Below are 17,860 nucleotides of genomic sequence, written 5' to 3'. Positions count from 1 at the left end.
CCTCACAAAATCAATGTTTGTTTTAATCTTGAACTAACCAAAATACTAGAGCATGCCATGTATCTGGACACAACAAATGTTACAATACGACTTGCAGATAAATCCTCAGAGTTGTAAACTCTTCCAAAAATGCACGAGTCTGTTTGTGTCACGCACGGTGAAACTAAACTGGATCAGTCTGTAACAATCACTACAATGCAAACATTACTTCCTCTTCATTTTCCAGCACAGTTGGTGGATAACACATCGGCTTCAGTAACACAGTATATTACCTCAAATCATAGCATGTGCTCTCTCTGCTGCTCAAACTGTACAAAAACCTAAAGGAGACGCACTTAAAAGCTGAGCTGCATCTGACACTACCACAGCCCAGTCAAACCAGACCAAATGACGGTGGTCTGGTCAGGCTGTCACTACAATCATTCCCCTCCTGAATGTGTTCATGTGAATGTGTCACTATTGCCTCCCACACGGGGATGCCTCAGAAACATTAAGGTTTTGAAAATACAGATGGAGAGGGGGAATGAGGTGACATCAGTTTAAGCCTTGACCTGGAACTAATTCTGCACATTAACTCGATTTCACTGGGCTTGTGTTTCAGAGTGCCGGTTGTAACGGAAGAATATCCTTATACGGCCAAATGCTGAAGCGAAGACTTGAAGTTTATGGTCTGGTGTGTATACCCTTGTGTGTAAAGCTGACGTTCACTGGTTATTATTTCAGGCACAATGTTATGCCAGACTATCTTTCGTGAACATCTTCTATCTTTTTCCCTTATCTCAGTGATAATAAAGAACACCCACAAGATGCTGACCCGGAGATCCAATCTGTTCGCAGAAACACCTGAGGGAAAAGTGCTGTCATTGACGGACATAATGTGCGTGTGTGTGTGTGTGTAGATGTTCTCTCTGTTTGCCGACATCCATGCAGGCGCGCGCACACACACACACACACACACACACACACACACACACACACACACACACACACACACACACACACACACACACACACACACACACACACACACACACACACACACACACACACACACACACACACACACACTTTTATCTGAGAGAGAAGACAGGGTGTAGGATTACAGTGTTCCCTGGTGATTTAGCTCTTTAGCGGTGTCCCCATTTCAGAGAGGCAGTACTAAATGACCTGTTCTCCACTGCTACAACACCGAGGCCTGGAGGAGATTCGCTGCAACCAAAAGTCACTGTTTATCACTCAATCTTGATTCACCCTTCCTGATTCCATCATACCTAAAGTGTCATACTGCATCTCTTCTTTCTATTTTCTGTCTTTCATAGCTATTTCTCTCCATCCACATCTTCCTTTGTAACTTGTCTTCATTTAATCCTCGTCATCTTGGTGGTGTGACTCCATCAGGGTCGGTGATTACTTTTAAAGAACAACAGATGTGTTATCTGAAATATGCTTCAGAGTTTGCAGCTCATTTCACCATTAGCTTACCTGAAGCCTTAGCTATGTGGACCACATACTGTGGTGTATCAGTGCACTCTCAAGATACCAAAGTCTAATTCTCACTTTCTTGCTCCCCTGAGTCCTGGAGCAACAGTTCCTCCTCCTCTTCATGACTCTGGTAGATAAGGCCCCTATCATCCTTCACGCACATCTCTCTATCCATCTTGGTCTATTCCAGCTTTCTTTCCTCCAGCTATGCACAGTCCTCCCAAAGACATGCAGAATACTTCTCATATGATCAACATCCCCTTCCTCTTGTGGAAATCAGGTCTTGCTCTCATCTCTTTGCTCCCCAGCTATACCAGTAAATAGTGGGTTACATGGTGCTCAGAGGTGTCTAGAGGTTAGTGATGTGTAGATGGAAAGTTCATCTTCACTGCTGCTCTGCAGCAGCAGCACCAAAGCAATCCCCGACTCTCCCTCTAAATTAGGATGCATGAGAGTGCAGCAGCCTCTCCTCCTGCTAAGTCCATAAATCATAACATCTTTTTCACCCCCATCTCCTAAGCAGCTGAATATAAGGTTAACGGCCTTTAGGACTGAGGTTATCTTGGTAGAACAGGTAAGAGTGCATGCTAAAGTTATCAAGATATGAGTTCAACTTGACGTGGCACAAGCACATTAAAAATATAGTCGATATGTTGAATAAAACAGCTTTGTTTGCAGAGTGCAGAGGAAGCAGAGCAATTCATAATTTACCGTGGGCTGAGCATGGAAAAGATTGTCACATTCAGTAAATGTTTCTGCATGTTTTGTTTTTTAAATGCCATGTTTCAAACAAGCACACTACAAAAACCTGTGTAATGGTGAACAGCTTTTTTAGAGGGTTTAGGTTCAATCAAAACTCCCATAAAACTCTTGGCGGTGATGTCCTCTAACCTTTAACTAAACTAGCGCTGATTCTGACAATGCAAAAAATAAGGGCAGCAAAAGTAGAGTAATTTTATTGTTTACCTTGATGATGAGTGTGAACCTTTGATACAAGTCCCTGCTGATTGGCTGCAGCACACGCAGCTCTGCAGTGGTTCTGTTCAGGGAGAAATATGCTGGATATGTGACTGGTTGACCTACAATAAGGAATAAAAACGCTTACGTTACCATCAAGAACTGCAGTGAACATTTAGAAGACAACTCATGGTATAACAACGGCAGTAAAGAGCATTAAATATGTAAAATCAATGAAGATACGTGATGGACCTACCAAGCAGGAAGTAGTAGAGAATTCCAGGTCTATTCGATGGGGGCTGTATGTTTCTGTCCATGTCCACAGCCCGGATTGAAGGGGTTACATTCAGTGGGTTCAGTTTGCTCTGCAGTCAGTCAACAATACAGCAAGACAATGGGATGCAAATCCATTAATTTTCTGTCATGTAGTTGGGATATTGCCTACAAAAATAACTTGACTGCATTATTATGCAGAGACAGGAATTTTGAGTGTCTTGTGAAATGGAAAATTCACCCTAAAAAAGATATCATCTGCCCCAGAAAACATTTTGTGTGCTATATATTAATATTTTGGCTGCGGTATAATCGTATGTGATGTGTTGTACAATCCTCTCAACTCTGCTCCTCCACATAAAAACAGTATTCTCTAGAGAATGTGCTCTGGACTCTGCGCCTGGCCCATTAAACTGTTTACTGCTTTCAAGGGGGATGAGAGGAGCTGTTGTGATTGGCTGTCGCCCCAGCTCCACCTGCTGATACTGTATTCCAACAATATTATGTTAAAATGTAAGGGGCAATAAAGTAATTGTGCCTTGCTGTGCTCGGATTACACTTAAATAGAACACTGCAGCCACGTGTTTCTTCCCTACATCTGTTTTAGTAGCCACACTTCTCCCACTTTTAGAAAAACCAGAGGATAGAGATCTAACTTACTGTGGTATATAAAAAATAAATAAGAAATTCCAACACGGCGTATCAGGACTTGTAAATCATTATACATTTCTAATGTCCATTTAATTTTGATGTTGGCAATTGCCTTAACAGTAATAATACACAGGCCAATTATTAGGTTACTTAATAATTAATTCGGAGGTTTTTGATATATTTCGCATCAGCATACTTCTAAATGTGCCCAATAGTGTTGTGCATCTGTATGTGGTGCTGTAGGCTACTTTTCCTGCACAGGCATACTCAGACATCATCAACACTAATTATCCCACCTTTACCTCTGCACTTTTGCACCAACATATGGTAAAGTGGGAATATGTCTAGCACATCACATTTAAGTAAAACTGTCTTCATGCAAATGCCTCCATATGGCCGATACAGTATGCGCGAGTAGAGGCTCAGGGGCCTGATATGAACTTCCTTAGCAAAGACAGGCACATGGCTAATAGCTCTCTGGCAGAAGAATCCCCCCCCCCCCGAGGGGGTATATTTATATCCCACAGCTCTGGAGTAATCCTTACACCCCTCCCCAACCAGCCCTCTCGCTTTTACAATGTCTGGAGGTGTGCTTAATCAAATCCCCCTAGCTCTGCACAATGATGATTAGCTATAATACCCTCCTCCAGCAGTCATTATACAGGGGGACTCCAGAGCCCACATCATATCCCCCCAGGGCAAAAAATAAATACAGATCAACTTATTAATGCCTGTCTAGCCATTGTGATTAATTATAATACACTCATCAATTATGAGAAGACAAATCTCCCCATGGATAGACATGTTAGCATAATGGTTACGCTGCAGAATTGAGACACATCAAGAGACCAGCAAAGTCTGACAGAAAAATGCAAAAGCTAACGTAGGTCATTCTTAACAAAACTGTTATGAGATTACATTGTACACTGTTTAAGGTGAGTAACAGGAAGAGAGTAAGGGGTAAATGTTATGAAACAGAATTAATAAATGAGCAATATTTTTGAGATATTATAGGAGACTTTCTATTGACAATAGTGTAAGCATGTATTGTATAAAGGGTAAACTTCACTGTAACGTATTTGTATGAGGCTTGTATATGGTTCGATGAAATCATGCTGTGCGGAACAAGAAGAAAAAAGAAAAAGAAAAAACAGGGAAAAATGCCAATATTTTTCTAACTGATGAAAAAGCTACCTTTTGTGTAGCTGGTGCTCCCGGGTCCTGCACACTTATCAGTCTTCCAACTTTCATCATATATTATACATTAACAGGGACAAACTCCCTGGAAAGTGGAACGTCTGGACAAACAATTGTGACTTACGATGCCCGTTCAACTACAGCTAAAGACACACATATACAGACAGAACAAATACATACGGTACATGTATATAGATTTTCGTTACTCCATCATCCTCTGTAGGCCTCTGTCAACGACTTGATTTCTCAAGCAATCTATATACTGCACTGTAAATCCCACTGTGGCTTTATAAGAGGCCTTCGTGTCTTTCAGAGCCTGTTCACACCTGTCATTATGTTTCCTGGGGGATCAGATCACAAGTGGACAGTTCTATTAAGTACAGCAGTTTACATCCGGCATTTCATGCGTCTTTCAATTTGAAACACTTCATTCTAATAATCATTTCATGCATGAAAATACACAGTGCATATAAAATAGATTTCTAAATCAAATAGCTAAAATGTATAAAGCTATATATAAAGTTATATATACTTTTTATTAATTGTTCTTTCCACCTCAGATTCTTTATCTCGTATTCTCGGTTTTCATGCTGTCTTCCTTTCTCTTTTTTTTGGCTTCTATGAATTCCAGTGGTGTTCAGCTGTCATCCCAGGTCAGCTCAGAGCTCTAATTGCTGGTATAACGGACCAGAAAATGCCCCCAGAATTGCCATGCTGAGATAAAACGGCAAAGCGCGCGCTGCCTCCAGGTGAGGAGGCAGAGAAAAGGTGTACACGGACAATTAGGATACTAAAATGTGTGGCGATGGCATTTAACAAGAATTTTTACATGTGGCACAAATCTCAATCATAAAATCACAATGCCTATGCACAAAATGACAGACAAACACACAACCTGCGTGCAAATATGCACATGCTACTAACAGGAGGAAACGTGTTAAAATGACCTCGTGTTAGAGCAGCGTGTTCTAGCTTGCCTGTCTGCCTGGTTCTTACCGGTTCAGTAAATTCAGGGATGGCAACGCGGTAGGTGAGGGGGTAGCAGTCGTGAGTGTTGTTCACCAGAACACAAGGCAGGAACATGGGACCCAGATCGTCTCCATCCAGAACATCCACAGTCAAAGTCGTAGTAGCTGTTCGTCGGTTAGGGAGGTATGGAGCGCGGTCCTGGAAGACGAACATATGCTTTTAATTAATTTGAACCTTGAAACTCCCACACAATGTGGTGCTTTGCGCACTGGGGCAACACACTGCTCAGGCTAAAATCAATAAAACATGTTAAAGCCATAACAGATCTGTGCTGTTGTTCTTCAGCATACATTTGTCTATAAATAGAACATTACTGAAATATTTTCAGTATTTTTCTTTTTTTATTAAAAGGCTAACAGGGGAAATTTAGAATATGCTCTTTCCATAAAAGACCATAATCTCTGCTAAATGACAAATTTGTTATTTAAATGCAATTAGGAAAACTTTCAATTATATAATTTATCCAGAAAAACGCTGTCAGACCATTTTGATAAAAACAAGTTTAAAAATAAAATAAAATCTGAATATCAATTTATAATTGTATTCAAAACAATTCTACACTTATCTGCCTAATGTTTTGTACAGAAGACTCTCATATCCTTGGCAGGCAGCTTGTCAAGTAGTACTCAGGTAAAGATGCTTTGATGTAAGAGATGTTAAGATGTAAACGATGTGTCCAACATCAAACCACTTCAAATCAGACTGAACTGCACTGCTCCTTTTGCATTACACTAAACCTTTTTCTTCCTCAGAAAAAGAAATTCTTCGCGATAAAACAGAAACAGCACAGCAGTCATCCTTAAAGATTGCCCGTTGTGGTACTGTTGCTTGGCAGAGTGGTACCCTGAGAAGTGAGCAGTAGAGCACTTCAGAGATTTACATTCTCAGTGTAATTGAACTTTTGACACAAGAAGCGCAGAGTTCTAGTAAATATCACGTCTTCTTCCTCTCTGCTCAGATGTCCTTTTGCAAGAGGATGTGAAACCTTCCTGGAGGACCTCTTGCCAGTGTAACCGAGGTTTCAAACAGAGCAATAAATACCCATATGTAGTGAATTACACAGCCATAAATAACAATAATTAAATAAATAATTCATGGTAAAAATCTGTGCTTGAAGTGGGCCTGTACTCACTGGTTCCTAATTTCACCTGCCGGTTTCTCTCTGTCAGTAGCTATAATCCAAGTAATTAATCTTACAATAATGTTGGTCTGGCACCAAAAGGACAAAGACTGTATGAATCAAGTCCCACAGAGCTGTAAAAGTCAATGTCTTCCTAACCAGTCCTAAATGCAGGCTGGGAGCAGGAAGCTAATGATAGCACCACTGCTAGCAGTGAAGAGCCTGCGAGTATTGAGTATTGTATAGAGTATTGTTAGCATCAGCAAAAACACCTGTGGCCACAGTTCAGTTTTACTCCAGAAATGTAAGCATACTGTAAGTATGGGAATATCGTATTCATTATTAATAGCAACAAGTGGCGTATGCTTGCTGAATTAATGCTACCATCAAATATTCAATTAGATAATTCAACCTAATGGTCTACAGTCTCTCCGAAAGTTGGCTGAATGCTGCAACTTTATTTTCTGTATGGCCTGTCTGTCGTAAACAAACTTAAAACCGTAAGTTATTTTAAGCCTAAAATAACTTATTGTGAGTAAGAAGAGGGAAAATGAAAGTTGGTTTAAGTGTAACTTAACTGCTTTCCACCTACTGGTAGTATTTTGTATCTGTATTCTGGGCTTTTGTTGTCGTTAGTCAACTCACGGTTTGTTAATTCAAAGGTTAAAGCCTCTGGTCTATTTCACTTGGCTCCGTCATTCCTCCGGACCTAGAAGTGTTACAGTAGCTTGATAGGTGCCTGTGATGCAGAGACACAAGTGCCACACCAGCCTAAAAAGTCCAGTCTTTTGCTCTCTCATGCAGGAAATAGAGAGAACAGGAGATGGGTTGACAGCTAAATGATTATTTGTCCTGCAGTACTTTATCTTCTCCATTTCACAGTATAGTGTTGCATTTAACCACTGCTTGTTAGGGTATTCAGTTATGTAATCTGGGGTTGGAAAAAGATAATAATAATACGAGTCATGACATTTTCTGCTTCAATTTAAAAAGGTTCCATTTAAGGAGACTTTCAGCTTTCACAAAGTAAGACTTTGAAGCATCCAAAACAGACCATACAGGAATGGTGAAACATTTGATCCCAGCCGGGGTGTTTCTCCAATTGACATAAAATTCTTGGCTGGTAACTCCGCAGTTGGTCAAAGACATTTGCCACCTAATGGCTACGGGTTAGGGCTGAAGATAGAGCATAAAAATGTGTTCCTTCCAATTCAGTACAACTTTTAATGGCACTATTAGGATTACTTGTTCTTACTTTTCACTGTCGTGTTTTCCAGTGAGAGAGTGAAGGAAAATGCACTCCCTCAAGTAAAATCCATATTTAAATCAATCCTAATATGCAAATATGCTCTGGTACATACAGATTGTAAACAGTTATCTTTGAACTTGTCAAAGACTGCTTCAGTCAAAAGTAAGTTGTAATGAAAGCCTGAGGGGTTCAACCCTCTAAATTTTGCGGTCTGTGAGCAATCTCTGAATTAGCATTACTTAATTATAGGTAAAACAACTTGTAACTGACAGCTAATTGAGAGCACCTCAAATTACTTGTTACTTATTAATATGTCATAATTAAAAAGCATCCCTCGTGTGACTGGTAAACCTGAAAATTAAAAGGGTGGTTTATTAATGATGACAACAATTTGGAAAGAAAAACCTTGCCTTAAAAATGCACTCAGATATAGAAATTAAGCAATTCAAAGACTTGGACTCATCAGAGCAGCAAACTGTTGAGTTCTTCTTCAAAACAAAAACAAAAAATATAACTGTAAAAAAACAACAACAACAAAAAAAAAACATGTACAAATCAAGCCGATTTATAACCAGCTGATATTGCACACTTGCTGGTTTTACACTTCTTTCTTCAAAAGCGGTTGTGCCTGTGCAGATTAGTTACATTACATTTCATTTAGCTGACGCTTTTATCCAAAGCGACTTACAATAAGTGCATTTCAACCATGAGGGTACAAAACCCAGAACAACAGGAATCAAGAAAATACAATTTCTTTAAGAAAGCCAAACTACAAAGTGCTATCAGTAAGTGCCATTTTAAGCGCTACTAAAGTTCTACTATTCAAGGTAAAGTCGGAAGAGGTGTGTTTTTAGTTTGCGGCGGAAGATGTACAGAGTTTCCGCTGTCCCGATGTCGTTGGGGAGCTCATTCCACCATTTAGGAGCCAGGACAGCAACCAGTCGTGATTTTGTAGAGTGTTTAGCTCGCAGTGAGGGAGCAACAAGCCGATTGGTAGAAGCAGAGCGGAGGGAGCGGGCTGGGATGTAGGGTTTGACCACAGTTCACTTACATTGGCTTGGACCAACACCAGGTAGCGGGTTCTCTCCTCATAGTTTAGCCTCTCTGCCAGAATAATGTCTCCTGAAAGGGTGTTTCCGACAGCTACTGTCCTGTTAGAATCCTGAAAGGGAAAAGACGGAAAGAAAGGGGGAACAATAAGTCATGATTGCTGAATAAATTGTGTAGAGGGTGTTTAATATTGTGTGATTTGTCCTTATACCGGGTCATTGGGGTTGTAAAGGATGCTGTATTCTATGTGTCCATTGGGCCCGTCATCAATGTCTGTAGCGCCATTATATCCTGAGAAGCCAGTGAAAATAATCGTTCCAACTGGTGTAAGCTAGAGAAAAATTTGAGAAAGAAAAAGAAAAGTGAACAGCTCAAACAGCCCCTGTGAGTACATCAACTTACAGCAGTGTATTGCTGTTGCCACTCCTCCCCATTAATATACAGACAGAATGAAAAAAAAAAAATCAAAAGGGGAAAGTTGCAGTCAGCAGCAGTCTGAAGGCTTACGTGCAGCACTGTCAAAATAACAGCAAGTAAGTATGAGAACCACTGCTGTTCCCCTGAGCCCTCAGCAGAGTCCACAGGACCAGGCAGTGGGCAGGAGATCTTGTTCAGGGGAGTTGACAGCAAAGTAGAATGACTCACTGCACAGTTAGGGCAGCTGCATGTGGCTATGATAACACACTGTGACAGGAATTCTGAACATACAATGCACAGAAAGTGTGTACAATACATTGGGTTAAATTAGTGCAGGTGTTGCCGGGGTGTTCTGAAGGAAAAAAGGTGTTACTGTCTTGTGCTCTCTAGATTTATATGGCTGAATGAAAAGCAAGCTTCTACAAAATTCCCTAATGTCTCATGACCTGCCAGCCGGCATGAATACACACTGCTAGATCTACTAGTCAGCCACAATGTGGGGAAAAAGATTGTGTTGCCACATTACACAGAGCTGTTGTAAAAGACAAAGATGCTGAGACTGCAATCATTACTTGCATATTGAAACATAATAATTTGAAGTTTAGTAGAAATGAACTAGTAACTACATCTTGAAGGCAGTCAGGACGATAAGTTCCTAAACAACATGAATCAGCCACTAGATTTGAGTTTCAGGTCCATTTAGAAAGTCAATCTGCACCAGTGGGCTTAGACATAAAGCAGCTATGTAATTAGACAATTAAAATCTTTGGCAGTCTCACTGACTGAAAAGGAATTTTGTGGCAAACAGCAATGCATGCCACTATGTCATCCTTTGTGAATCCCACCCAGGGACACTGAGATGAATGAGCTGAAATAAGCACACACGCTGGGCTGGACCAATTTTCACTAGGATTGGCTAATTTTTCAACCAAGAAAACCTAATGCAATCAGTATACTTTGATGCTACAATAGCATTCAAACTATTCACACAGTGTCTTTAAGTTTCAAATCATACAGAACCAACAAGAGAACTTGCTGCCTTACCTCATTCACTGCAACATAGTAGCGCGGCTGCTGAAAGCGAGGCGTGTTGTCATTCTTGTCCCTCACAACAATCCGTACCTCGTGAAAGATGACAGTACCAACCAGCTCATTGGTGCACTGGACCTCAACCACAATGGTGGTGATGGATTTGGGGGGCTGGAAGACAGAAATTTAGGTGTTGGGAGTTGAAGTTGTTGTATATTTCTAATTCCCTTCTTTCTGACATATAGCTGCCTGCGGTAATGATAAGCTGTTGCTAACAGTATCAGTATTTTCATTATATTTGTAATTTCTGATAAACATTATGCATAATTCATCAGATATTATAAATTGATACCTCAACTGTTCCACTACTCAATCCTCTTGTTGATGATGATGCCAACATAGTACTAGTGTAAACAAATCGTGGCTGCTGTTAATTTATATTTTAGGCTGTCTTGTGCAGCCTGATTTTTCTTTTTGAATATTAGATTCAAGATAATATGTAAAAAAAAAAAAAAAAAAAAAAAAAAAAAAAAAAAAAAAAGTTTGATCAAAAGAGCTATGTGCCATGTGCTAAGCTCTGTTCAAATGTATTGGACAGCAGCAGCTTGTCCTATCGCCACCACTGCTTGTGAGACATCATCTGAATTTAGCAACAAGGGTGAAGTTGCCCTGCGGCAGCTTCTTTCCCTCCCTCTCCTTTTCCTTCGCGGAGGTTTGCCTCTCGTGCTCCTCCACTTTTGTCATTTCTCCTGGCCATATTTCGGAGACATTCCCATTAATAGCTTCACGTCCACCTCCCCTTCCCTTGATCCATCTAATCTAACAACATATTTTAAAACAGCTTCTTTGCCACAGCAGCAACACCCTATTCTAATCCCCCCAAATCTCACATCATATACTGTACAATTTAGACTGATCTGTATGCACTGCAGGTTCAAGTGGACGTATTATGCACATGCAGAGACAACCATGTTAATTTATTCACGATGTTTAGCACTAGGGGTGAATTATTGTGCTACACTGACACAAGTTTTTGTTGCCTTTGATAGTTATAAAATAAAAAAATACATTTCTCTCCATCTCTCCTGTACTCACATCTCTGTCCAGAACGCGCCCGGTGCTGTTGAGGTAGAGTCTCTGCTGTGCTGGTTCCAGTATCACCCAGTAGTCATAGTTGTCCAGTAATGTCAGTGAGATGGTTCTGCCGGGGTCTTGGGAACGGCCTTTTATCTGCATGCTATCCACCAAAACCGTACCTGTGGGGGCAGAGCAGTTCCTGTTTTAATGAATGGCCATGATGTTGACAGACAGTCATCCTTCAGTGTTTTATTCTTATGTTAATTGGTGAGCTTGTTGGCAGAAAAGAAGTGAATCGTAAATTAAATGGCTTTTCATAAGACCTATGCTACCTATTGACTATGAAAACATAACATAGAAAAGCAAAGGAACTGGAATATGAGGTTAAATAACTTCATTCAGTTGAAATTAGATCATTGTCATGAACAGTAGCAGTTAATGGGATTTTTCATTCTGTGTAACATGCTTAACCTTTTTAATCCTTTATGTAAAACTTTCAGGAGAAACTTAAACATGTTTTTTTTTTTTTTTAAACTTACGCCTACAGTAATCATGAGAAGACTGGAAATAATGTCTCAGACCTGTATACACTACTCCACATCTTTCTGAGGCAGATTTCTACAACTGATAATTATCATCCTAGGGTGCATCAACACCTCGTTTACGTTACCCAGCTATTAATCAGTGATTAATTAAACTCTTGCCACGGCAGACCTCTGTGACAAGCCAGTTACATCGGAAGTTTGTTCGACTCTCGTGGCTAAATCAGTGGCTAAAATAGGAACTAACAGCTAATGCAAATTCGAACTGCTCCCAGTTACTCAAGCTGTGTGGTGTTTTACTTCAAACTACATGTACTCATAAACCATGCCTGAAAATACCAAATTCAGAAGGATAACATTGAATGACGAGGAAAAAAAAAAAAGGTAAACAAAACTTATATTCCACTTACGGCGTGGCCAGAGTTATTCTGTGAATCAGTTTTGTTAGGATAGTGCTCACATGTATAACACATTTTGACCACATGTTGCCACATATGATAAGATGGGAAAATGTCAAAAAGTTGGGTTTCTCACTGTCCAAAATCAAAATGTTTTAAAACCACATGCTATCAAATAAGCAAAAAAATGAGCCAATGCGCTATTTTTAAAAGCTTTAAATGAAAATTAGTTAATGTTATAACTTATTCTGATTTTAACCGTATTCACATGGTTTATATTAATATCTCTGCATGATTCTAGTATTATCAAGTTTCCCGTTTCTTTACTGAGGTACCACATTTTGTGAGTGATTTTATTTTTGACAATTATTTCCTTCATTTGACTGTTTTCTGGTGCGCATTTAGACCTGCATTAAAATTGGTGACACCGTTTAGATTTATTGACTTACAGCCTAATAGCTCTGCATAGCTATAATATAATGGATAGTAACATTAAGTAGTTCTATCATTTCCATAGAATGCCTCTGCAGTACATGGTGTCGCAGGATTTAGAGAGACACTTCAGCAAAATTGGTAACAAACAAAATGCCTACCGACAGAAGCACGTTAGATGTTTGGTTGACCTTCTGAATGCATAGACACAAAAAGACACTCTGCTTGCAATGTTCACTGCTGTTCCTGTCATAAAATCAACAGAGACTGGCGGCTGCTTTAATGCATTTTGTGTCTCAGTGGGTCACTTGCTTGCTACGCTGTGTGGACAGAGATGAAATGGAGCATAGAGGGATTATTTTGACAGCTGTCATTTACATGTTTGGATTAGCATATGATTTATTTATTTAAGATATCATGCACGATAGGCTGTGAAAATAATCTGTTAAGACACAGTGTTAATCTAAATTTGACTGTTTATGCTTGTTAGTGCTGTTGGATGACTTGCCTCAGTAAAAGAAAAATGCTTTGTTTCAATTTGTATACGAATATGTAATTGGCTAATCACATTTGTAAATCACATGACAGACGTTTTACATTGAAGTGCATTTTACAACTGCACTACAAGCTATTCATTTACAGGCATAAGTAGCTCATTTCATGACCACTATGAATACTGTTCATTTCATAAAAAGGAAGAGAAGCATGTAAAGCTTACAGCATGTGAGCAAAACAACAGCTGGCAAACATACAATTTTAAGTATTCAGGTGGCTTTATTTTGATTTACTGCCTTTTTCCCATCTTAAGCCATCCCTTTTATTTTCCACATGTCTCGCATGTAATTAACACGATGCATAAAGTCATTGAGGTGCAATAAAAGCCCAAAAGCAAATTTTAAGTTTCAAGCTAGTTAACGTGACCATAAATAGATGTTTAAACTAAAAACACTTGACGTGTCTTCCTAATCTACTAGCTGTAAATTTAGGAGGATGGCGGTGCGTTAATGTGCTTTGTAATTGCTGTCCCAAACACCTTGTACTTTATCATTTCATAAAGCAGGTTTTGTCATTTAGCCATTAGTCACTCAGGCTTTCACATACTCAAGACAGAGCACAAATGGAGGTGTAATGGAGGCTTTTGCATTATAATTATAATACCCACTGCTGCATTTTTAAGCTCTTATTAATGACTGTGCTCCTTCTCCTGGTTTGCAGCAGTCAAGGTTTGATGCATTTGTGTGTTGCGATCACAAAGACCAATAATTATCTGTCTCACTTGGGCTAAACTGAAAAAAAATGGTTCCTTGAAAAATTTAATTTGAAAGTCAAAATAGCCCTGTGTTGCTGGTTCATTAATCTAAACCACAGCTTTTCATAAATATATCTGCCTCAGTAACTTGAGTGGTGAACTACATCTTCTTGAAACTCGCAGGTTGTAAATTATGCAGCTGATAACATTACAAGGGAGGACACAGAGAGTCTCCTCTTTTCTCAAGTTAATTGAACTTCAGCTTTTCTGTTGTGACAGGCAATACTCCCACTGCTCTGGGCACTTCCTCTCTTAATATCAGGCACACAGAAAAGTTGTTGTCCTCATCAGTCAAGACGACGGCAGAGAGTCAGACCTATTCAGACAAGTGCTACTCGGAGGTCCACATACTTTTTACTGTATACTTCATTTGTCAATAAATAAAATTACTCTGTTTAGTAGCCTGTGACTCAGTCAGAGGCGACTCTGATCTGGGCTTCACAGTGGACTAACCCCACAGAGACAACGCAGAGGGCTCACTTTTATCCCAAATATCAATAATGCTGGCATCCAAAGATGATGGCAGCAGATAAGTGACAAGGCCCATTTCAGATAGGATTCCAGACTTAGCATGAAAAAAGGTTAGATGCATCTAAAGGTTCGTTGGTATTAGCACTGAGTCTTGTCCAAAAAACAACAACTTTGAGCTTGATCCACAATCTGAATTTTTCTAGGTTCATGGTACCACAAAGAAACACACCAAATGCAATAAGTTCGCGTGGGAGAGTAAAAACAATTAACTCACAACTACAAATCAAAACAGCAACAGAGCAAATATTGCTAAAGGCAGGAATCAGTCGATTAAACAACTTATTTTTTCAAAAGTGGCCTACATAATTTTATCTCAAACAAACCAAATATGGAATACTTTTTTTTCCTTGAATGGGAGTATAAAGTTCACATAGAAATGTTGGTATGTGTTTGAAAGATGGGGGCCAAAATCGCTGCAGTTATCTTGTGCACATAGCTCTTTTCATGCCGCATATAAATGATCAACAATTTGAGTTATTCCTCATAGAAGAAATCTCTCCTTAATAGTCGTTTAAAGGTTCTCTTTTTATGCAGCAGTTAAAACTGTTAAAAATCACTGCACTTGTTCCCACTGACTTTAACAGAAATCGTTTTTATGGGTAAACGTTCAACAGCAGATCAGCTGGCTTTAATCGATGAGAACTCCATGTTCTAGTTTTGTGGCTTTTCACAATCCAAAAACTGCCCTGCTTAAGGCAATAAATGAATGACCTTATAGTTTCAACCAATGTGAGAACATCTTTCCATGTCTGTGCAGCGTTTTAAACATTTGCTATATTGCTTCGCAGACTTAGTGAGCAATAGGTGCAAAAATATTGAAGTCCTCATAACTAGTTAGGTCAGCTAACCACCTGATTTCTAACCCCTGCAGGCCTGTACCCCAGTTTTTTACTTAATGCACAACAAATCCAGTTGAACAAAGTCAATATGAATAAATTGACAACTAGTCTGTGTAAACTTAACTCTTTTAATTTAGGAAATTTTATAAGATTTTGCATTCATTCCTAAAACAAATCTGGTGATTGAGTTGTGTATTTGCAATGTCCCATCTCGATTACTGTAGTTCACATTTGTATGAAAATCATAAAAAAAATAGTTGCTGGCAATATAATGAGAATATTAGTTCTGTCCTGGCATCACTTCAATGGTTGATTATTAAATTTAGAAGTGATGTTAGGCTCTAACTGATAACTCTAAAAGCACAGAGGTGATTCCTCATCTTAATGGCTGAGGTCCTGCGAAGCACCTTTTTTGGATCTTATGAAGTCTAGATAACAAAATGATGTTTGGTTTTTGCAATTCAGGTGCCACAATTTGAGAACGAGATAACTGATGATCTGATCAGGGCAAAATTGACTATTAATGACCAATCTTCCAGTCTGGTAACATTTATATTAACAACTTTACTATTTACAGCCATTTGTTAGCACAACATTTGAAAGAGCGGCCATGTCCAGGACTTTGAAGAGCTTCTTAAAGCTGCCCATGGTGCTGAAGAGTACGATGAATAATGATTATGGCATGGTATGTAGTATAAATACTGGACCTACAAAGCTTAAGAACATGACACAATGGTACATTATTTAAAAGTAACAGAACTTTTTATATTCATCACACACCAGAATAAAAGAAGGAAAAACTATTTGATAATATATGATAATACATGGAAAATATGAAATCAAGGCAGTTAAGGTTACCTTGAGAGCAGCAGTGTGTGGGTTATATTTCTGCCTCTCATATCCTCTGCTTTGTTCAACACCTTTTAATGTGTTTTTAGTGTGTATTCTTGTTGTTAGCCACAGGCAAGAAGTATACCATGTAGGGCACATTCTCCAATAAATATAAAATTCAAGTATGTAATGGAATATATAATGAAGATCTAGTAGTCTACACCTAGTAGTCTTCACCAAAGGACAGAATTATGTATTCATAACTGTGGGGCCTCTGCAGCACATCATCGTAGACTGAGCAATGCTGCCTGGCATGACTCAGAGGAGGAAGAGGTGAATGAGCCTCACCTGAGATACTTTAAAAATGAAAATGTCTGTGTATTCACAGTAAGTGGTGGTCAAGCAGCAATTATGGAAATGATACAATTGAAATGTCATGTAGGAAGACTAGATGGTATTTGTCTCAAACCTTCATTGAAGTGTTTAACTTTCTTTAAAACTCACACACCGACTACCCACCACTCAAGCAAAGACTCTCATAAATACATACAGTACAAACATGAGCAGAGCACCAGCTGTGAAGACTGACTGTGCAGAATACATTGCCAAAATTAAAATAGCGTATGTGTATTACAGCCCCCACCAAATCAGAAGGGATGTGATATTACTGCCATCTCAGCACTCCAAAAGCTTAATAACCGCTAATTACTTTTGATATAATTTGACATGAAAAACATCTGTCAAGGTCTGCATTTTTTTCTGGTGAATAAACTGGAGTCAAAGTAACAAATGAAAAAAAAAAAAGCAGCAGCTGTTTGCGTCAGTAAACAAAAGTGTTGTGAGGAATAATCTCTTCCACTGGAGGAGAATCAACTTTTTTTTTTTTTTTTTTTTACTTCCTTTTCATACTGGGTTGAATGTTCATAGTAAGTGTGCACACACTGAGTTTACATGTACATGCCTACAATACATAGTAGACAGACTTGGGTCTGACTTTACAGCAAGACTAAAGCTAGCGCTCATTTGAAAAGGCTGCAAGAGAAAGCTCTGGGGGAGAAAAAAAAAAAGCTTAACTTTTACCACGATTCAATAACCAGGACACAGCATTTTGACATATTGAACACTGCTGGTACATTGTGAACAATTGGTATGATGAAAGTAAAAGAAAAAGCTGCTGTGATAACTTTTCCAATACCCGAATAGATACACCCCACCAACAAAGCCCACTGCAATGTTTTACCACAGGGTTGTTTGGTCTGAATGCTCATTAACAGTTAACAGCCCTGCGAGCAGCTCACAACATGCTCACAGTGACACCGTTAGGAAGTTGATGTTAAGTAGATATAATGTTAAGATGTTCGGCATCTTAGTGTACCAAGTTAGCATGCTAACGTTTGAAAATCTGCCCTAAACACAGCGATAGTTGAGGATTGGTACGTGAAAGAAT

The 17,860-nt window shown here is 39.2% G+C and overlaps 1 protein-coding gene across 1 annotated transcript in view; it reads right to left on the bottom strand.

Annotated features, from left to right (window-relative positions):
* The window catches only part of LOC138617639 (protocadherin-15-like), a 193,697-nt gene that overhangs the window by 89,593 nt on the left and 86,244 nt on the right, over positions 1–17,860 (bottom strand). Inside the window, exons 6-12 of the mRNA XM_069692788.1 lie at positions 11,550–11,710; positions 10,470–10,625; positions 9,220–9,339; positions 9,010–9,120; positions 5,557–5,727; positions 2,696–2,804; positions 2,449–2,561 (exon numbers count right to left, since the gene is read on the bottom strand). Coding sequence (XP_069548889.1) covers positions 2,449–2,561; positions 2,696–2,804; positions 5,557–5,727; positions 9,010–9,120; positions 9,220–9,339; positions 10,470–10,625; positions 11,550–11,710 — 941 coding nt within the window. The remainder of the gene's footprint in view (positions 1–2,448; positions 2,562–2,695; positions 2,805–5,556; positions 5,728–9,009; positions 9,121–9,219; positions 9,340–10,469; positions 10,626–11,549; positions 11,711–17,860) is intronic.

This window comes from Brachyistius frenatus, unplaced genomic scaffold (genome assembly GCF_029030835.1).
Source record: "Brachyistius frenatus isolate BFR_SWC_R1_liver_20210118 unplaced genomic scaffold, ASM2903083v1 Contig_13, whole genome shotgun sequence".
Lineage (NCBI taxonomy): Eukaryota > Metazoa > Chordata > Actinopteri > Embiotocidae > Brachyistius > Brachyistius frenatus.
The sequence above is the reverse complement of the archived record's forward strand: the minus strand, read 5'-3'. Positions and strand labels throughout refer to the sequence as shown.